Raw genomic sequence first — 22,467 nt, 5'->3', positions numbered from 1 at the left:
GAGAAATAATTAATACATGAACACAGACAGTGTTAACGCGGCCCTGCTCTGTAATCTGACTAATCCATCTGTTGGGCCGGACCTACGGTCCAACACACACACACACACACACACACACACACACACACACACACACACACACACACACACACACACACACACACACACACACACACACACACACACACACACACAGAGTGAGTTTGAAATCCAGCAGAGGGGGTGTCAGTCGTCTCATGAAGTATTCATGCAGTGTGTGTGTGTGTGTGTGTGTGTGTATAGGGTTTTCTCAGGAGGGTGGGGCTGCAAAAAGAGGCAGAGGAGGTGAGAGAGGCAGACGGACAGGGAGGAAGAGGAGAAGGAGGGGAGGAGGAGGAAGAGGAGGAAGGCTGCAGCTTCTCCTGTGTTTCCCGGCAACAACAGCAACCAGAATCAGGAATCCACCCGCTTTATTTCCACCTCTTGTTCCAGTCCTTCATCCTCCTTTGCTGCTGTCGCGTCCTTTCATCCCTCTCTCTCCTGGAGTTACAGGAGGAGGAGGAGGGGGAGGAGGAGGAGGAGGAAGGTGGGAGGGGTTGAGCGGAGCAGCATTGCGATACAGACTGCAGGAACAGACTGAGGAGCTACAGGAGAGGAGAGAGGAGACAGCAGGAGGAAACGGAGAGAAAAACCAGGGAATGAGGAGAAGATGGAGACGAGGAGAAACAGAGGGATGAGAGGAGAAACAGAGGGATGAGAGGAGAAACAACCAGGAAAGAAGAGGTGAAGAGATCAGAGAGGAGTTGGATGGAGAGGATGGTCGACTAGAGGAGCGGATGAAGACGTCGAGTTTACAGGTGGAGGAGGACGGAGGGGAAACGTCTGCAGCTGCTCCCTAAAAGTTCCCTTTGATCCGCCTGGTGGCAGACCGGGATGAGACAGGAGGACAGACAGGAGGACAGAGAGACAGACAGGAGGACAGACAGACAGGACAAACCGGGGAACGCGTTCCTGAACAGAAATGACTCTGATGAAGTCGGCGTTCCTGAACTAGTTTCTGTCTTGATCTGCTGGATTTCCTGAACACTTTGAAAACATTCCCACATTTTCTCCTTGAATGGGATGAACTGATGAACTAATGGGAAGGAACCAGTTTGAGCTGCTGGACTCAGACTGGGATGAGAAAACCTGTAAATAAAAGGATTTAGATGGAATCTGATGGTTTTATCCAAAGAGAAACTTTCTGAAGACTCATTGATGAACTTTGTGAAGCCGAGTCCAGTTTGCTTCGTGTCTGGAAGGAGAAAACGGACCGACGGACCGACGGGTCAACAGACCGACGGACCGACGCTGTGTCCGGCTGCAGGAGTTTAGCTGGATGTTTTCCTGTCTCTGGAGGGAAGAACGTCTCCAGACCTCCAGCTGATGGATGGAGAACAGAAACTTTTCACCAAACCCTGATGAAGCTCAGGATCCAGATTTGACATGTTTGCAGTGAAAACTGACGGATTCTCTGGAGCAGAAAGTTCCAGATTTGATGCTTAGCAAATGTTTGAATAAATCTGGATGCATGAATCCGACTGGAAAAACGATCAAATGTTCCTGGGAATAATAAAAGATGAGTTTGAACCGTATATCTCTGGATGCAGGTTTATGGAACATGATCTCTTGGTCCAGTTTGACCAGTAAACGAAGCTCAGTTCCTGTTTCCGTTTGGGTTTTCTTCTCTCACTCGGAGTAAATCTGCCTTTTCATGATGCATCAGGATGAAAACCAGTTTGGACAAAACCAGTTTGGACGTTCCAGGCCAAAGGCTGTGAGGAGATGATGGACTGGAAGGATCTGTGAGTAGAGAATCGTTTTAACGGCTGCAGAGGAAACTTTGTGTTTTCTGATTGTTTCTGAACATTTTTCACATTCCTGGATGTCAGTGATTATTTTTAGGAGTTTCCTCCTGAGCCTGGTCAGAACCTCAGAGAGACGGTAGAGTGATGAAGAGAATCAGAACAAACCCGACCAAACCTGGACCATCTGGACCTGACAGCTCAGCTCTTTGGTCCAGTTAAAGTCCAAGTAGAGTTTAACAGACTCCCTGTTTCTGTTTGTGATGGTAGGACGGGAAGGTTTTCCTCTCATGGTGACATCAGAATTTGCTGCCTCCCTCATCACAGGTTCTGTTGGGATTCATTTCAGCTGTTTCTTTGGTTCTGCTGCTGCTTTAAACTGACCTGCAGCTCTTCTTCGTTGGTTCTGGTGTCTCTGGTCGTCCTGTAGAAACCGTGGCACAGCGCTGAATGAAATGGTTCTGGAAATGAATCCAGCATAGAGCTGATCAGCAGAGGGAATCTAAGGCTGCGTTCACACTGCAGCCTGAAGTGACCCGGTTCTGATGTATCCGACCTAAACGGCTGGATTCTCTCAGAAAGCGACCCAGGTCACTTGGTATCCGATTCAAATGTGACCCAACGTCCAGGTCACATCCACCCGACCTGAATGTCTCCGATACTCAAGGCAGGAAGAATATCAACAACCATGAGGATTAAGTTGTTAATATGCTGGTTCTGGTCGGACAACAACTTCAAACATGTAAGCTCTGCTGCACCGTTAGCGTCCATGTTTACCTCCACAAACACTGAGAACTTCTTCTTTATGGCGGTTGGCAGAACGCTGAGGCTATGGCGCCCTCTGCTGCGCATGCGGGTCACGTTCAGGTCGCATTTATCTGGAACGGCCGGCAAAAAAAATCAGATTTGACCAAAAATCTGAATTGTGTCACTTCAGGCTGCAGTGTGAACGCAGGTTTAGATGATTCTGGTGTCGATTCTGGTTCAGAAGAGGTTTGGATCCCATGTCCTCTTTTTAACACTTTTTCCTTCCACTCAACTTTCCATTAATATGGTTGGACAAAGCACTGAACGATCAGTCGGCTTCTTTACTTTCATAACGTTTCTGTCCTCAGCTTGTTGGTCTCTATGATTTATTCTCATTTAGTCCTCAGGATGTCAGGAAAAGTTCTGCTGGTTCTGCCGGGTCGTTAATATTCACACTGCTGATCCAGATCAGCTCCGTTCAGCTGAATCATGATGTCTGAAGCTGCTTTCCTCTCAGCTTTCTGCCTCTCTCTCTTTAACTTTTCTTTTCTTTCCTTTTCTTTCGTTCTGGTTTTTGTTCGGTGAATAATCTGCAGAAAACTTTTGCGACTTTTTCCTCAGATTGCAGAAAATCTTGTCGCCTCCGTGTGGAATCAGATTATTCCTGGGCGATTTTTGTGTCTCTTGTTAACATTTGTCGGCAAATCCCAGCGATGAAGCATAAATGTCACCAACACACACCCTCACACACACACCCTCACCCACACACACCAACACACACACACACGCCCCCGGCCCTGTGCGCTCTCTGGCCTGTGTGAGGGAACACACACGGTGGTGAATCCCTGCAGGCCGTCCTTCATGGCGCTACGATTACACGCTCTGTTTTCTGATTGGACTCGCTGCGGATGGAGGGATGAAGAGGAGGAGTGCAGGGACGCTCTTCCTCTTCCTCTTCCTCAGCCCGGTAATCCAACTCTGTTTGTTCCTCTTTAGCTGCAGCGTTAAATTTATCTGTCGCTAAAAACAGAATCGGTTGGAAAACGAGAGACGTTTTGAAATCTGAGGAGCTTCATCAAACGTTTTTATTGGCTCAAATGTTTTACGGTTCGGTACCGACCCAAACGTGGATCCATCAGAGAAGAGAGAAGATTTCTTGTCCTGGTTGGAGGAGAAACTTTGTCTCAGACTGAAGAACCAGAACCAGATCAGAAACAGGTTCAGCGTTTTCCTCTGGAGTTTTACTAAAGTTCTGGGGTCAATCAGAGGTTCTGGTTCAGGTTCTGGTTCTGGTTTGATGTTTTAAAGTTCTGATTGTTCCTCCAGCTGGCGGGTCTGGTCAGAACCAAACGGACTCTAACATTTGTATCTGTTTTGTTTATATCTATAAATGTTTGATCTTTCTGATCCGTTTCTGAACCAGAACCGGTTCTGTCTTGGTTCTGTCTCCCTGCAGGGCGGCTCAGAAGCTCAGTTTGTCCCGCAGGAGGAAGTCCCAGCCGGACCCGGCGGCGTCGCCCGAGGCCCCGGCGCCGGACCCGCCGCTGTTCACCGGAGGCTTCGGCGGGGCCCTGCAGCTGTCGCCGCCCGCCGTCCCGCCATGCCTCCTACGGGCCGGGTCAAAGGTCAAGGACACGCCCGGCATGGGGAAGGTAGGACGCCGTCCGGGTTCTGGTGAGGGAATCAAACCCACAACCCAATTCCTCTCAGTTTGTCTATAGAAACATTTCTGATCAAATCCGGACAAATCCTGAGTTTGGAGTTTTTCTGCAGGTTCTACTCAGCAGCAGAACCGCTCTTCCTCTTCCTCCTCTTCCTCTCCCTCTTTCTCCTCCTCCCCTTCCTCCTCCTCTTCCTCGTCCTCTTCCTCGTTTATTGCAGCTCGTTGCTCATAAACTGAAGCCGTTTGTTTACAGCAGTTGTTCCTCAGAGGCTCATAAACATTGATGGACTCTCCTCAGCGCTCTGCTTCTCCTTCATTCATTCTTTTACTCCTTTATTCACAACTTCCTTCCTTCCTTCCTTCTTTCTTTCTTCCTCTGTTTCCTTCTTGTTTTCCTAATTTCCTGATAAAACTTATTAAATCTTTTGATGATCTTCTTAAGGTTTAATGATGAACCTTTTTGGCCAGCAGCTTGTTGTGACCTTTGACCTTCCTCTCCTCTCTCGTTAAGCTCCTCTTCATCACTCGATCCTTAACGAGTTCATTAATTGCGACACGCCGCCGTCTCAGAATCATCAGCCTGGTTCGCCGTCCTTCATGTTGCCTCGGTTCCCCTCACCTGTGGTTGCTATGGTAACAGCAGCATCCTCTGGATCAAGGCCGTTTGCGGTTCTTCCAGCAGCTGCTTTGTCTTCTGAACGTGTTTGACATGAAAACCGAGGCAGCTGCTGTTTCCTGTCTGCGACTCTTTGATTCTGATCGATTTTGCTCTGAAGTTGACCCGCTGGTTGTTGACCCGCCGCCGACTCAGCAGCTCCGTGACGGCCGATAAACTCCAGCAGAGTCCCGACCCGGCGGCCAGACACCGAGCTGCAGCTCAGGAACATTTCAGTTGATGGGATTAGTTTGTTCTGCGGCTCCAGTTGGTAAAAACAGATTTAATCCCAGAAAACGAAGCTGCAGGCCGACAGGCGGGTCACCAGAGACTGACTGAGATCTGGACCTGGAGACCAAAAGTGGCCAATTATGGACAACCAAGATATGCTTCAGATTTATTTTGCGCTAATAAATTCTTAGTGGATTTAGCGTTATTAGCATTAGCGCTAATATCAGATTTTAATTTAATGTTTCTGGTAATTTATCTCCCTCTAATTTAAATTCTGAAGCACTAATTGACTTTGCTGGTTTCTTAAACTTTCAGTTGAATAAAAGTTTTTGTTCTCGACTGTTAAAAATTCTTCAAGTAGTTAGTTGTTTATGTTCATGCTCTTATTTTGAAGTCTGTTTACGCAGCAGTTCCATTTCCTCTCTTGTTCTTTCCCCCCTAAAAACTTTAAGAAACTTAAAGGAACAAAATAAAACGGACGGAAGAGGAAAAGATAGAAACACAGATACAGTAACTATGTGGACTGTAATGTCAAAATTAAATAGGAGCTTGAAGGTTTCAGTTATTAAAGGACAGAGATAATCTGAACGGCTTCAGCATTTAGCTTCATTTTAATAATTATAATTAATTGAACATGAGGGAAATTAATAAGTGTCACAGTACATGTTTTAACTTAACATGTTGGGCATCGCGATGGTAGAAGATAGCGCTTTAGCATTAGCTTGGTACAACACATTAGCAATAGCAGAACTAATGTTTAGGATTAGTCCTTTAGTGTTAGCGCAGCTAGCCTTTTAGCTAGCAGTTCCCTCCACTGTATTGATTATAGTTTGTCTATCAGACAGGAAGTTGTTGCTCTGCTCTGGACCTGGTCTCTGACGTGGACTTCCTGTCCGTCCTCAGGTTCGGGTCATGGTCCGCATCAGCTCGGCTAACAGCAGCGACTCGGAGTCCAAGTCCTTCCTGAAGGTGGACGGCCGGAAGAAGCAGCTGACTCTGATTGAGACTCCGAGCGGCGGGAACTCCACTTCCTGTCAGAGGCGACCCATCGCCGCGGCTCCCAAGACCTTCACCTTCGACGCCATCTTCACTCAGGATGCCTCACAGGTGGGAGAAGCTCCCAACACTTCATCCTCCTCATCCTCGCTGCCTGAACCAGAGCAGGTCGATGTAGATTCAGAGCACGCAGCCGCAGTTTGAGCTCTTCATCAGCTCCTCATCCCCAGAGAGGCGACAGCAGCAGATGGATCAGATCAGAGCTGCAGTTTGATACCGTCTGATGTGAAGCAGCAGAGCTGAGCTGTCAGGAAGCAGCAGATCATAAAATCAGGCTGTGACCTTTTCACCTTTCCTCCTTGTTATGCATCATTGTATACAAGATGCATAAAAACAGAAATGCTGCATCACATTGTGACATGATGAACCACATGTGACCTCAGATAAAGTTAAACCCAACATGATCCCAGAACCAGTTCATCTCTTCTGAGCCACAAAATGTTTTATGGTTTATGAAGCTAAAAAATATCAAAGCCTCCCTGTGGCTCATGTTCCAGAAATTTATTTTAAATGTCAATCGTAAAATTAACGGCTTAACTTAACGGTTTTAAAGGAGCGTTGTAAAGTTTTTGGAGTGGAGTGTTGGCATTAACTTCCTCTACTGCTGATATTTAACATCCAGTTCTTCACTCAGTCTGTCCAGCGTGAAATGAACTGATTCATTGAGCTCCAACCTGAACAAATGAAACAGACTTTGGAGTAACTGAGCGTCTGGAAAGTCACATCTGAAGGGTTGTTAGTTGAACCTTCAGTTAATATCCTAAGTTATAGTCAGGTTTTAAGCAAGTAATATTTTCGCTTTCTGCCAGTGAAATGTCTGAAATTTTCCCCTAAACGTCACATCATAACTCTTTAGGTAGCGTTTGGTCACAGTGATGTTAAAGGTTTGTGTTTCCCAGGTACATGTTCCCATTTTACAGCACAATCAGGTAACTGTTACCTTCAGCTGTTATAAAAAATATCAAATATGACTTAAGAGAAATTATACTTCCAGATTTAATGCCTTGAAATTGGGCCTCTGTCTCTTTAAGAAACTCCTGCTCTTTCTGAAGCTCCGCCTCCAGGAAGTCATCCCAACATGGCTCCTCTATTAACTCTTTAACGTTTTAACCAGCGTTGCTCTGAGCAGCAGCTCCTATAAAGAGCTCAGCAGCTGTTTGCTAATCGCTGCTGGCTAGTCTGAAGGAGCTGAATGAGGGAGGAGCTGTGACTCGGAGGCGGGGCTAGGTCCACCTAGGTGTTTTGCAGCTGAGTGGTTGCCATGGAGATTAAAGGACTTATCAAACATTAAGGAATCAAAGTAAAACTCCAGGTTTGTTTCTGACGAGGGAAAAACATGAAAACATGATGGAAAGATTTTTTAAAAAGTTGATTTTTCATAATTCTGCTCCTTTAAATGACTCAGGATGAACTCAGTTTGTTCCACGTTCCTCACTGTAAAAACAGGTTTGCTCAGTTCAAACCTCGCGTCACACACTGCTACATGTCATAACATGATGACCCGGTCTGACCTCTGGCTCCTGACAGGCTGAGGTTTGTTCTGGAACCGTGTCAGAGGTCATCCAGTCGGTGGTGAACGGCGCCGACGGCTGCATCTTCTGTTATGGACACGCCAACCTGGGTAACAACCGCTCTTTTTCCTTCACACACCGACACACACATCCCTGTTGAACCCCGTGTTCGCACTGGCTCCGCCCCCCAGGGAAGACGTACACCATGATTGGCCGGGACTGCTCCACCCAGAGCCTGGGCGTGGCGCCCACGGCCATCTCCTGGCTCTTCAAGCTCATCGAGGAGCGCAGGGAGAAAAGCGGGGCTCGTTTCTCTGTCAGAGTGTCGGCGGTGGAGATCTCCGGCCAGGAGGAGGCGCTCTCCGACCTGCTGGCTGAACTCTCTGCCTCGGCGGGGGACCAAGCGGAGGCCCCGGGGCCGGCCGTGTCACTGCGGGAGGATCCTGTCTGCGGCTCCCAGGTACGCAGAAACGCTACGACTGCATCCACTTTCTGTAAATGAAGACGATTTTGTTCATTAAAGTTAGTTGATCAAATAAAATCTAAACTAGTCCTAGAAGGATAATTATCTTAATAAGTTATAAAGTAAATGTAATTAGTGATGAAGCACAACGCAGCATTATGCATCATGTGGAACACGATACGATACTGATACCACAGCTTTGATTATTGACCCGATACCGATATTGACCCGATACGATATCAGGATGAATCAAACAAACTTTGAACGTCATGTAGCTGAAGCAAAGTAGCAGGACGCAACAAACCCGTTTCACACGATTCTGTGCTGAGAGTCTTGGATATTTTGTGTGCAGTCGTCCTTTAAGCTTCCTGTCCTCTTCTTCTTCTCACACTTTCCTCTGACCTCCTCTTCACCTCCTGGGACTTCGTCGCTCTCCAGAACCGTCCAATTAGTTTGGATCTTCCTCTCTTTTATCTCCCCAGGCTCCTTCAGTCTGACTCTTTTTATCTGCTCTCGCTTTAATTTTCTTCTTCTGTCACTGCACACTTTTCTGTGCCCCACTCATACCGACGTCCTTATTTTATCAAACCCCATTCTGTCTCGTTTTGCCTTTTATCTCTGCGAGGCGAAGAAGCGGCTCAGAGATTCAGACGTTTTCATTTCAACCAGAGTTCAGTTAAAGTCAGGAGTTCTTTAAATACGGGGAATCAGAGCAAAATGAAGAAAGGTTTAACCTGAAATCTCCTGCAGCTCCTTGATAATATTATTGTGATGATTATTATTATACTATTGTGATGGTTCTTGTTTTAAGTTTCTAAGAAATTTCTCTTCTAATTGCAGAAATAATTAAATTAGTTTTTCTGTTCTCTCCGATCAGCTGCAGAACCAGACGGAGCTGCGTGTGACCAGCGCCGAGCGCGCCGCCTACTTCCTGGACGCCGCTCTGGCGGAGAGGAGGAGCAGCCGGACGCCGAGCGACCAGGACGCCCGGAGGAACTCCCACTTCCTGTTCACGCTTCACCTCTACCAGGAGAGGGCGGACAAGAGCAACAAGGCAACAGGTCAGAGGGGTCAAAGGGCAGCGGCTGACAAAACGCCGGGAGATTTCAACTAATTAGCATTTTAAAAAACATATTGAGACAATTTCTTCTCCTTTTTGTCTTTTCAATTTAATTTTAAAGCCGCAGACTTTTTGCTGTTTAATTTAGGGTTTAATTTTGAATTTAGTTGCTCTTTTATCGAGGGACACCGTTTTGTTTTTTTTGTCTTTAAAATTCGTCATTGATGTCTTGATATGCTGATTCAATATTTCCTCACAAGCCACCTGAAGTTCACCGCTCCACAGCATGATGCTGCCACCTCCTTACTTCACAGTTGCAAACTGTAATTGTAACTTTTGCTTTTTGAATGACGGCTTCTTCATTGCGGAGAGGCATTAAAGCCTATACTGCTAAAAAAAAATACCTTTACTGCAAATAATAGCAAAATAAATGTCAGATTTATTAATTTATTTAAGTAGCTGATTTAAAAACAACAAACTCTGACTGAAGAGCCTCACAGTTGCAGTGATTAAGACTCTCTTCCTGGGATCTTCATCATCATTTAGGGATTAATGCCACATTTTGTTTATGCCAAAACACATAAAGGTTGTATGAATAAAATATAGAGTTTGTCTGTTGGTTTGACCAGGTCATCCGCTATTATTTCCTTCTGCACAAAGTAAAGACAGAAACACAGAATAAAATTGCAGAATGCCCCTTTAGCATGCTGAGAGTTTAATAATCAATAAGTCAGACATCTGAAGTGGAAATGAAATCGGATCTTTTTGCTTGTTGGAGTGAAACTGCAGCTCAGAGACTCGGAGGCAGAAATAAATTCCTGAAGCTCGTCTTCCTCCTGCTGCTAACATGTAGCCGCTAATTAGCTTCATCTGGAGCTCAGAACAGCTAACAATCCCCCACCACCCGTCCACCTGTCACAGCAGAGACGTTTCCACGGCTACCGGTGTTTTACTGTCCACTCCTGGAAACCATCAGGACGCCTAATGAGGCCCGGCGACTCGCGTCCCGCCGTGTTTATGGGGCGGCGGGCAGAAAGGGGGACGCTCAGCTGCTCTCAGCAGTTTCTAAATCCTGCTGATGCGGGCAGTTGAACTTTCACAACCTCATTACTCTGAATTACTGGAATAAGCAGGCGGTTAAAATGCTGCTGAATATTTATCAGAGCTGATTAGAGACATGGAAACAACCAGGAGCTGAACTGGAGACGCATTTATCTGAAACCGTTAAATCTGGATCTGGGGAAGCAGCTTTTATTGTTTGGGACATAAAAATATACATAAAACAAGATTAAAAATAACATCCTGCTCAGAAGATTACATCATAACAATACAGTTAACAACATATTCAGATACCAGGGATGTGGAGCTATGTAGGGTCACTTTTTAAATTAATAATGTGCATTAAAAAAACAACAAAATAAAATTAAAGATGTGCAGAAAAGCAGAGATATTCAAAACCAGCAGAAATGTCTTTTAAAATCATTAAAATGCCAAATAACTGCAAATACCACAGGGATGAAAACACTTACTGGGCTTTTAGGAGCATTGATGGTTTTAGACTTTAATATGTTAATTTTGATGAATTAATGACATAAATTTAAATATGTTAAACATTCAGCTCAATTAATTGCATTTTTTACATACAGAAGTTCAGAGTGGAACCTTTGTATCTGCATGTTTCTGGCACGTCCGTAAATCTGGTGCACAACAGCAAAAATAATGATTTAGCAGCAAAAATGGTTTTTGGATTGAAAATGTTGCTTATTTTGTCAGTAAATTAAAATCAAAATGTGATTAATGAATTTCAGACCCTTCAGTTAAATTGATTAAAAATAGAATTGACTCTGTTAGACTTAACAGCTGAGAGGAAGGATATGCTGTAACGCCTGTTTGTGCGCCTTGGATGCAGCAGTTTGTCACTGAAGGAGCTCCATAAAATGTTCTGATTGTCTATGAAGGTTCCTGGTTCTGGTTCTAGACATGGGGACTTGTTGGACCAGAGGTTACTTCTCTTGAAAAGTTACTTATCAAAAAGTTTTGGGCTTTTGGGTCGATCCGGTTTTGTTTGACTTCTGGGCTAAAATTAGCAGAAATATCTTAATTTCTCGTGTCCATTCCAGCAGCAGGCAACTAATCACTATAGATAGTTAAAGTTTTGGATCAGAGCTTCCTGTGAATGTTTCATGTCCCGGTGTCCCTCAGTGTCGGGCCGGAGTCGTCTCCACCTGCTGGACCTGGGCAGCTGTGAGACGGACATCAGCCGGACCAGGGAGGGCGGCGCGGCTCAGTGTCTGTCCCTGTCCGCTCTGGGGAACGTCATCCTGGCGCTGTCCAACGGGGCCAAGCACGTCCCCTACAGGTACCAGCCGCACCTCGGGAAAGACGGATGGACCGAATGTCCCTCAGGGGACGGAGGAGTCAGACTCCTTCTTTATCACTGGGTGTGTTTTGATTCAACATGGAGCCGTTCATCAGGTTATTTCCATTTCATGTCATTCAACTTCAGATTATGGTAAGACGTTCACTGGATGGTGAAATAAAGACTGACCTGTTGTCTCCGCTGTCCAATTAAAGGGACATTTCCATGTTTCTGAAATGTGGTTATGAAGATTATTTAGAGGCAGTCAGTATCTCACCAGACCTCTCCTTCTGGAAAAGTCTTGAAATTGATCTAAGGACTTTACATCCAGTCTGCATGTTTGGTATAAAATAAAATAATAATTAGGTCATATTCTTTTCAGTATCATATACCTGCAGCTGACGGCACTGATTTGCATGAAATAAGCAATATGAGTCGATGCAGATAAAAGCCCAAACTGATAATATTTCCAGCTTTGCTGTTGGTGTTAACAGGAAGCTGAAGGAAGCTGTAGTATGTAAATCCAGTTTCCCTCAGCAGCTTCCTCCAGGTCTCTTCAAAGGCAGCGTTTCTTTCTGTGCGTCTGGTAGAAGATCGCATGTGGCGTGCGGTTCAAAGTGCGCTTCATGAATGTGGGATGAGACATTCCTTCTCATTCCTCTCTGCCCGTCTGAGTCCAACTTCTGCGCGGCATAACGAACGGTCTCCAGGGTCCTGTGGGGTTTCTCTGGCGTCTCTTCCTCGTTCTTTTGGTCTAACGAGGTTTTTTATGATCTATTATTCAGAGACAGCAAGCTCACCATGCTGCTCAGCGAGTCTCTGGGTAACATCAACTGTCGAACCACCATGATCGCCCACATCTCGGACTCGGCGGCGAACTTCATGGAGACGCTGACCACGGTGCAGCTGGCGTCCCGCATCCACCGCATGAGGAAGAAGAAATCCAAAGTACTTCATCTTTTACTTTGTTTCACAGCTTCTCTGAAGGATCTGAGAGAAAATCCTGATAACAAGGAGTTTATTCTCTATTGTGTCATTTTACACAATAACACAATGTCTTTGTGTTTCTCCTGATTCAATATTGATTATTTGTTAGTCTTCTAAATAAGCAATGAGAAACGACTTCTGTCACCAATTCAAAGCTTGGCACCATATTTGTAGCTCCTGTATGGAAAAACATCAAAGTTCAAATTGTCCTTTTTTCCGGCAGCATGACTCAGCTGTGTGATATTACTGAACAGTGTTTCACAATAAAGGCATTTCCTATCAGTCAATATTGATAATTATTGATTAGTACAATATTCTTCCAAACAAATGACATGACATTTATTGTTTTATCTACATTTTTGTTTTGAGATGCTCTCATTTTCCCCTTTTACTCCACGTCTGTATTTTTTATTCTTAAGCAGTTATGAGGCACAAAGGTAAAACCTGAAACTGCTCAGGTGAGCCGCGCACCGACCAGAAGGTTGAGCTTTTATAATCAAGTGTACCGAATACCTACGTTTGTTGTGGCAAACTCCTTCATTTCCCACAATCTGAATGCACCTGGATGAGTTGCCAGGTGTGTCAGTCACACTGTGCATTCTTGTAATTGATTGGGTCGACTTTAAGCATCACCAGTTGGATGTGAACGCTGTTTCCTGCCAAGCAGTTTCCTGTCAGAGCTTTACTGAGTACGGTTCTGCGGTTGAAAGTACGCCCGAGTATGTTGGGCAACATGAAACTGCTACTGCACATGTTACTCAACGTGTTGTTGCTAGGTAACCAAAGAGCGATTAAGCTAAACCTAGCTTAGCTGTGCTGTGAGAGGGTGAGCGGCTAACGCCTTTCCTCTGCCTGGATCTGTCCTTGTTGTGCTAACTGTTTTGTTGTCTCCAGTATGCCTCCAGCTCCTCCGGAGGCGACAGTTCCTGTGAGGAAGGTCCATCCTGTCGACCTCCTCACGTTCAGCCTTTCTACCCCCGGATCGTGGCTCTGGATCCTGACCTACCGCTGCTGCTCTCCAGCGATCCTGACTATTCCTCCAGCAGTGAACAGTCCTGCGACACCGTTATTTACGTTGGTCCCGGTGGAACGGCGATATCTGACCGAGAGTTGAGCGACAATGAGGGCCCGCCTTCCTTTGTCCCCATCATTCCCTCCCTGAACAAGAAGCGAACCAAAGATTCTCCCCGTTCAGACGGAGATCACTTTAAGTGCAACACATTCGCAGAGCTGCAGGAGAGGCTCGATTGCATCGATGGCAGTGAAGCTCCAAACGCGTTAAGCACAGAGAGCAGAGCAGCACAACCAATGAAGAATCAAACTGGACCAGAATCTGATGAGAACTCCTCTCTAAACGTAACCGGACCAGACTCCAGACTCCCTTTGGTTGAAAGCCCAGTGGAATCCTCCAAAAGGACCAGTGCTGATGGAGAGAAACTCTCTGGTTCCCTCATTCAGCCATGTTCGGTACAGTCCAGTGAGCCTTGTTCATCAGATCCAGAGCCTGTGGTAAGAGAGAAGGTTAGAGGAGCCGTAACCAGACCATCACCACCTCAGTCGTTACCCCAGAGGCCCTTAACAGCACCTGACTCAGGGGCACCTGTCAGCAGGACTCCCCCAGTGGGTATGAGCTGTCAAGCACCAAGACAAAGCCAACCTGTGGAGTTACCAGACAGGGAAAGGTCCCATCACTCCACAGGTTACGCCATGGAGGTCAGCGGCCTTCGAGCGGCTTTGCTAGGAAGATGCCTGGACAGAGACTTCCTCAGGACCACCATCACGCTCCAGCAGCCCGTGGAGCTGAACGGGGAGGATGAGCTGGTCTTCACCGTCATAGAGGAGCTTCCTATCGGCCTCGTCCCGGACAACGGCCGCCCCGCCAACCTCCTCAGCTTTAACCCAGAGTGTTCGCTGCAGGCCTTAGCTGCAGGTTCCGGTCCAGTCAGCATCATCAGCAGCATCAATGATGAGTATGACGCTTACACTACTCAGCATGGAGTTACAGGATCAGGCTGCCATTCATCTGCAGGATTAAGACCCGCTGAAAGAGAAGACAGTACTTCAGCAAACAGGTTTTTCATGAGAGGTGAGAGTACAGCAGCAGAGAGCGCGTCCTTCCTGACCTCACCAAGTATTTACCATCGACAGCCATTTCTGCAGCATGGCTTGAAGAGTTCGTTGAATGACAGTGGTATTTGTTTCTCAGAGTTGGATAGTGATCCCGCCACACCCAACAAACCATCATTTACCAAGGCCTCTGGTTTCCCTGATTCCACCAAAGCCACACCTAAAGGATCCTCTAAGGTGAGAGCTTTTAGCACTCCCACTTCTTCTCTCCACCACACCCATCACTCCAGTCTTCCCAGGAAAACCAAGCCTACCTCTTCTGCGGCCGTAGGCAACAACACACAAGAGAACCTGTTGTTTCAGGGAAGCACCTTCGTTGATCCAAGAGAGCTTGAGTTTCTCTCTGCAGGCAAGCCAATGAGAAGTGGCACAGCTAGCTTTTCCCCCAAAAGGTCTGGAGGAAACAGCAACAGCGTTCCTCGATCTCCGAAGACACAAATGTCTTCCACAGCTCAGAGAGTCGTTGATGGCTGCGAGAAGCCCATCAGCAGAAGAGGAGATACTCTCATCAAGCTGCCACGGCTCACACGAGGTGCAACAACTCTGGGAACTGTTTCCACTTCACACAGCTCTGAAACGAAATGTGGTCAAGTAGCTGCCAGTGTGACAGGGACATTAAGGTTTTCATCACTGGGGAAGAAGTCAAATGGCCAGAAAAGTAGCATGATCTCTAAGTCTGGCTCTGGAAACATCTCTCCTCCTACACCACTTATCAGACAGTCCAGCCAAGAACAGAAGACAAATTTTCCAAGTGCCTTAAAACCGAGCAGTGACAGTGGAAGGTTTGCTTTCCCTAAAAGCTTAACCTCAGAGGAGGAGTTCACCTTCAGGCACCGAGCAGATTCATTCAGTCACAACACGTCTAGTTTAAAAATCGATCACGGTTCTGCCAGAACATCTTCCAGTCTGAAGACACGAGGAGCCAAAGCAGATTCTCACAGGCACTATGGTAGCTTGAGATCTCTGGAGAGAGGAGACAGTCCAACCTCAACTCTGCTGAAACCAGAAGTGTTCAGAGATGCTAATGGTGCTGCTGCAGGAGGTACCTGCAAATCCAACAGATCTGTACCGAGACTTGGCCTTCCACCTTTAAACACTGCCTGTTCCTCCCAAGCCTCTTCTACTTTCCTTTCAACATCCAGTAAACTATCGCAGGTCCGAGGCAATGGTAACTCCCGTGTTGCTGGTTCTGCTGGACTGAAGGTTCGAACATCGTCAACCAGCAGCTCTAGAAGCCTGAGCTCCCCTCCTGGACCCAATGCCAGCCTACCCCCAACTGGCAAACCTCCTGCCAGAGCTGGAACCGGAGTTAAGACGGGAAGGGGCACCATCATGGGAACCAAGCAGGTCATCAGCAGGGCAGCTAACAGCCGGGTCAGCGAGCTCGCCGCTGGTCAGAAACAACTCAGCAGAGGGGCCGGAGAAAGCGAAGGTACCGACAGCGGGACGAGTGGCGTCAGCACGCTGCTGCCCTCGCCCTACAGCAAGATCACAGCACCGCGACGGCCGCAGCGCTACAGCAGCGGACACGGCAGCGACAACAGCAGCATCCTCAGCGGGGAGCTGCCCCCCGCCATGGGCCGCACCGCCTTGTTTTACCACAGCGGGGGCAGCAGCGGCTACGAGAGCATGATCCGAGACAGCGAGACGACCGGCAGCACTTCGTCAGCCCACGACTCCATGAGCGAGAGCGGAGCGTCCAACCGAGGCAGGGTGTCCAAATCGCCCAAGAAGAGAGGAAACGGTGAGTAGAAATTAAGTCTGTACCTTATAATGATCAGTTTAATGGGCTGATCAACTGACTGCCACCTCAGTGCATTCACTCCTGTACATCCTGCAGTACAGCTGCTAACCACCAGGTGGAGCCATTTACAAGAAAATCTATGCTGAGCCAGCAAACAAAATGATCTACTGGAAGAGTGAAGTGGTACTTCTCCTTGTTTTGGTAAAATTTCCATGATGCTTTAGTGATTTTGTGTCTTTTGTACCAATTTAATTTATTACAGTGAAAGTAAAAGTTTCTCCTTCGTTATTTAATATACATATTCATAATTTCTGATCCTCATTGCCCCAAGGCCTGAATAAAGCTCTAAGCATCTATAAGCTGTTTGAACTTAGTGGACAAGCATGTCCTCATGTTTCTGAAGCTTTTCAGTCAGGAGTTCAGTGTTTCAGAAAGTGATGAGTTGGTTCATACGCCTTCGACTCACAGCAGCAGCAGCAGCAGAAAATATTCCATCAGTTTCAGTCTGGACCTCTGACTCCTCGTCAGTCTCCCTTAAACTCTTCACTGGGGTTTCTTTCACAACATCCCCATGTAGTTATCCCTGTTTTTCTACTTTTCTCTACCACATGTTTTCCTTCCACTCAATTTTCCATCCATATCCTAGAATTCACCAATCTTTGGTGGCATGTTCCTCCTGTTTGCCTTGCAGCTGTCGAGTCAGCAAAATTAAAGTTTTCCAAGGAGCTGAATTTGGGTTTTTATTGGTTGTAAACTGTAGTCTGCTAATATTTTTAACTGGAGTGAGGTTAGGGCTTTGAGTAGACCGTTTCAGATCCTTAATGTTAGCCTGCACTCCCAATCCAGTTTTATTTTGTCCATATTTATACATTTTGATCACATCTGAAATTGATCATTTTAACTATAATATCTGGATCTTAAGAGTGGAAAATGGAGTTAAAAATATCAGTGATTTATTTTCTTTTAAACATCTGAAATCTGGAAACGTGCAGAAACTCAGATAACGACTGAGACGCCTGAATCCTCAGTGACGGTTTCCACTTTTCCTAAAGCTGAAGTAGATTTTTTTCTTCTATAAAGGAAAATCAAAGTGAATTCTCCTGGAGCTGTTCCACGTTTCCATAAGAACCAGTTATTATTAAAATGTGTTGTGACGGCCAGTCAGACTCAGACACTAACAGTCATAAACTCATCTGGAGTCAGATGGAGACATTAGCATATTTATGGATTCCTCCGTGGATCGGAGCGAGATGAGCGAGGCGGTCGGGTTAACGCTGTGCTGCAGCATGTCTGAGCGCGTCGATTCCTCTGAGCCGCAGATCCTTTTCTAGCTTCCTGCGGATGATTGAGATTCATGCAGAACGCTGCGACGAGAATCCTTCATGAAAGTTTCATGAGGGATTCCCAGCGAACACGTCCAACTGCAATTATCACCTCACACTTCACACACGCACACCGTCCACACACACACACCGTCCACACACACACACCGTCCACACACACACACCGTCCACACACACACACCGTCCACACACACACACCGTCCACACACACGCACACCGTCCACACACACACACCGTCCACACACACACACCGTCCACGCCCCCCTTCAGTCTGATGCGTCTCTCACAGTTTGATTATCTTCAGCCTTTGGTTCACTAATTGATCCTGTTTATAGTAACGAAGCGACAGCTGCTGGTTGTAAATCATTTGGATGATGATGATGATGATGGAAAACGAAGACATCAGCTCACACTGCAAAACAAATATTTTTATAATCTGTTGATGAAACTCAATCTTAAGACTAAAACTATTAAAGAAAATAAATATCTAGGAATAGAAACTCACTGAATAAATGAGAATATTATTGAAGTTTATTTATTTCAGTAATTCATCACGTAGTGAAACGTTAAATAGATTAATTCCTCAGATTTATGGTTTCTACTCATTATTTCTGTTATTTCTGATGATTTTCTGCTCAGATTTCATAAAGTTACAACATTTAAGATGAGAATATTTCACCAGATCAATAAAAATATTCAGTACAGAAATATTAATAAAAAGTATCTTTAACTCCTTAATGTGATAAACAATAATATTGTTGCTTTGAGATCAGTAATATAATGATAATAATATAAAGTTTCTCTCAAAGATCAAAACATTTATAATTCAGAATTAAAAAGTTAATCCTGGAACTGGAAGATATTATAAATATTCAAAATAAAACAAACAAAAACAATAAATAAAATAAAATAAAATCTCATAACTGGAACCATAAATGAAATACATTATGAATTATCTGTAAACAAAATTACCCTTCAAAATGTTTTAATCCTCAGAATGGAAATGACCAAAATCATTGTAATTTATCATATAATTATTGATTAATTGATTATATAAGCATATATTCATATATCATGTATACTTCCTCCTAATCATCACATTAAACCGTAGCAAAACGTTACAATGTTAAAAATTAATTATTTTTTATCAGGCTAATAAAATACTCAAATATCTGTAAACTGTTAATTTCATGAATTATGAACAAAATGATCTAAATTATCAGAATCTCATAAATGAGTCACTTTCTGAATTTCACATGTTGATGCTGTGAGTTTGTGCGGCTCTGACTCCGCCCCTTCCTGTCCGTCCTCCAGGCGGCTTCCTGCGGCGGCGGCTGATCCCCGCTCCGCTGCCGGACGCCTCCGGCCTGGGCAGGAAGGTCGGAGGTCAGTGGGTGGACCTGCCGCCGCTGGGCGGCGCCCTGAAGGAGCCGTTTGAGATCAAGGTGTACGAGATCGACGACGTGGAGCGGCTGCAGAGGAAGGAGGAGACGGGGTCAGAGGTCAGGCTCTGGGTTATTTCAGCCAGATGATAATGGTGATGATGATGATGGTGACGATGGTGATGATGATGATGATGGCTCTGAATGGTTTTTCTCCGTTTCTTCCTCAGCCGCCGCTCCAGGACGTGGAGAAGGTGAGGTCATAGGTTAAATATTAAAACTCGATCTGCTGCTGCTGCACGTCTCGTATGAAACATCTTCATGTTTAGGCAAATAATTATAATAATAATAATCATCTAATCAATCAATAATTCATTTCAAAAACACATGAAGGTAAAAATGATCTGAGGAGCTGAAATGATGTGAAATAAACATTTTTATTTAATTTTTCCCTCATAATTTAATTTCTCTAAACATTTGTGGCCTTTGTTTTATATTTCTGAATTATTAGATTGTTATTGTTTTATATTTCTGGATTATTAGATTATTATTGTTTTATATTTCTGGATTATTAGATTATTATTGTTTTATATTTCTGGATTATTAGATTATTATTGTTTTATATTTCTGGATTATTAGATTATTATTGTTTTATATTTCTGGATTATTAGGTCGTTTATGAACAGAACTCTTACAGGTTTTCAAGATTCAGTTCTTCCGATTTGTCAAAGTCTTCATGTTGAATTTGATTTGGTTGGTTATTTTTTACAGTGTTGGTATCAGCAGACTCTCAGGAAATTAAAGATTAATTAACGTGTTTTTAAGAGTCGGCAGGTTTTCAGTCAATCTGAAATCATGTCGTCATGGAAACAGTTTAGAAAAAACCTGGAGCTTCATTATGGATTCTTTCTGACCGGGTTCTGGTTCTGGTTCTGACCGGGTTCTCTCTGCTCCCCAGGTCCTGCTCCGGCGGCAGCAGCGACTGGAGGAGCTGAGGCGGCGCCATGCGGAGCTGCAGGCGGAGCTGCAGCAGGCGAAGCTCCACCTGCTGCAGCGTCCCGGCAGGCGGAGCTCAGAGTGTGAGAAACATTCATTTATTTATGGTTTATATGAAATATTTAACACATTAATTTATGTATTTATTTTAGTGTGAGACGAATAAGAAGCATGAATATGAGCCAGGAGTTTAGGGTTTTATATAGTTTCTGAATGTTTTATTAATTTCATGAAAATGTGTTTTTTACCCATTTTAAACTAAACAGGAAGTAAATTTTTCTCTGGTGAAAATCGAGTCCATGAGTCACACAGAAAGGAGGAAGGTGATGATGATGATGATGATGATGATGATGGTTCTCCGTCTCTAGTCTTTAAAATAACCCTGGTTGACCCCAGCAGTCAAAGCGCTGACCTCTGTGTGACCCCAGCAGTCAAAGGCCTGACCTCTGTGTGACCCCAGCAGTCAAAGGCCTGACCTCTGTGTGACCCCGCAGCAGCACCAGCCTGTTTATCTATTGGTCGACTTCTTTCATCTTCACAGAAACCTTCCAATCAATAATCAATAATCTGATTGAAATCAAACTTTGTTCTGTTTGTTGACTTGTTGACTGTCTCACGAACGGTTCATGAACTGTTTCACGAACAGTTCATGAACTGTCTCACGAACAATTCATGACTGTCTCACGAACAGTTCATGACTGTCTCACGAACAGTTCATGAACTGTCTCACGAATAGTTCATGAACTGTCTCACGAACAGTTCATGAACTGTCTCACGAACAGTTCATGAACTGTCTCACGAACAGTTCATGAACTGTTTCACGAACAGTTCATGAACTGTCTCACGAACAGTTCATGAACTGTTTCACGAACAGTTCATGACTGTCTCACGAACAGTTCATGAACTGTCTCACGAACAGTTCAAGAACTCTCACGAACAGTTCATGAACTGTCTCATGAACAGTTCATCTTCAGATGGTTTCCAGGAACATTTTTTTGTTTCTCTTCAGTCAGAAAACATGAAAATGAATCTTTTTTTCCATTGATTCTTTAAATCTGGAGGTTTTCTGTTGCATTGAGACGTTTGTAACTTCAGCCTTTAAAGTTTTTCCTCTGGGAGTTTCTCCAGAGTTCGGTTCTGCTCCGATCTGTCAGAAAACTTTCTTCCCCTGATATTCATAAAGGTTCCATATTTACATGACACACTTTCTGCTGTTTGCTGCACAGATAACAGAAACAGGAGCCACCGTGTCCCAGCGCTCTGCGCCTCCTCTCAGGGTTTCAACCCGCCCGTTTTATTTTTATTTTTACCGTCGCCGTTTCTCCCCTGCAGTCGACGTGGACCAGAACCTGGACCGGGAGTCGCAGGAGTACCTGGAGGCTCTGGCACAGGCCACGGCGGAGCTGGAGCGCTGCGTCAACCTCTGCAAGGCCCGCGTCATGATGGAGACCTGCTTCGACATCAGCGTCGCCACGGCAACGAGCGCCGCCGCGGTGCAGGACGGCCGCCACAGGGTGTAGGCGCCATGGAAACGGAGCGAAACACAAACAAGATGGGAGCTTTGGAAGTGCCTTTTTACTGGATTTATTATTAATTTGAACTTCCTTATTTAATTATTTTATTCCTTATTTATCATATTTTGTATTTATTTTGGTTTTAATGGTGCTGAAATCTTCGTTATGCAACATAATTTAGAAAATATCAGTAAATTTGTAAGATGAAAGCAGAGTTTAGGTAGAAAGAGGAAGAGATCCAACCTCAGGTTTGTGTTTCTGCTGGTTGTTTTATTGAGACGTTTTTACAGAAATTGTTGAGATATTGGCGGTTCTGTCAGAATCCAGAGAGCCGAGCGGCTGGAACCCGAGTCCGGTTCTGGAGAGAGGTGAGCTGCTGTCTGGACAGTTACACTGTAAAAACAGCAGTAATTTGATTTAATTAGCCTTCCAAAGAGAAAGAAATGTTAGCGTCAGATTTCCAGTCATAGTTTCACTATATTGTTCTCATATTTATTGATGTCAGATTTTCAAACTAAATATTTAGTTTGGAAGACAAACATTTAGTTGCAAACTAAATGTTTACATCTGAGCCAAATATGTGTCTGTTTATTTTGAACAGACAAGAAAATATAAAAAGAGGAAATAAATAAATAAATCAAATATTTATTTTGCTAACTAAACATTTTTGACCCTAAAGCCCAGCTTTTATTTTGGCATCAGCAGGCTACTTTGGCTAGCTAAACATTTACTTTGGACCTAAATATTTGATTAAATAAATACTACTATATTTATTACTAGAATATATACTAAATATATACTAAATA

At 44.8% G+C, this 22,467-nt stretch overlaps 1 protein-coding gene across 1 annotated transcript; it reads left to right on the top strand.

Annotated features, from left to right (window-relative positions):
* Positions 1–369: 369 nt before the first annotated feature.
* LOC102224437 (kinesin-like protein KIF26A) lies at positions 370–22,227 on the top strand. Its single transcript, XM_023347222.1, has 13 exons — positions 370–1,823; positions 4,027–4,222; positions 6,023–6,226; positions 7,703–7,796; positions 7,878–8,146; positions 9,027–9,210; positions 11,412–11,568; positions 12,354–12,516; positions 13,450–16,426; positions 19,084–19,271; positions 19,382–19,405; positions 20,110–20,230; positions 21,480–22,227. The coding sequence occupies exons 1-13, from the start codon at positions 1,804–1,806 to the stop codon at positions 21,665–21,667; spliced, it is 4,785 nt and encodes a 1,594-aa protein (XP_023202990.1). The 5' UTR covers positions 370–1,803; the 3' UTR covers positions 21,668–22,227.
* The last annotated feature ends 240 nt before the right edge of the window (positions 22,228–22,467 follow it).

Source organism: Xiphophorus maculatus, chromosome 15 (assembly GCF_002775205.1).
Source record: "Xiphophorus maculatus strain JP 163 A chromosome 15, X_maculatus-5.0-male, whole genome shotgun sequence".
Taxonomy (NCBI): Eukaryota; Metazoa; Chordata; class Actinopteri; order Cyprinodontiformes; family Poeciliidae; genus Xiphophorus; species Xiphophorus maculatus.
This window is presented reverse-complemented; position numbering and strand designations above follow the sequence as displayed.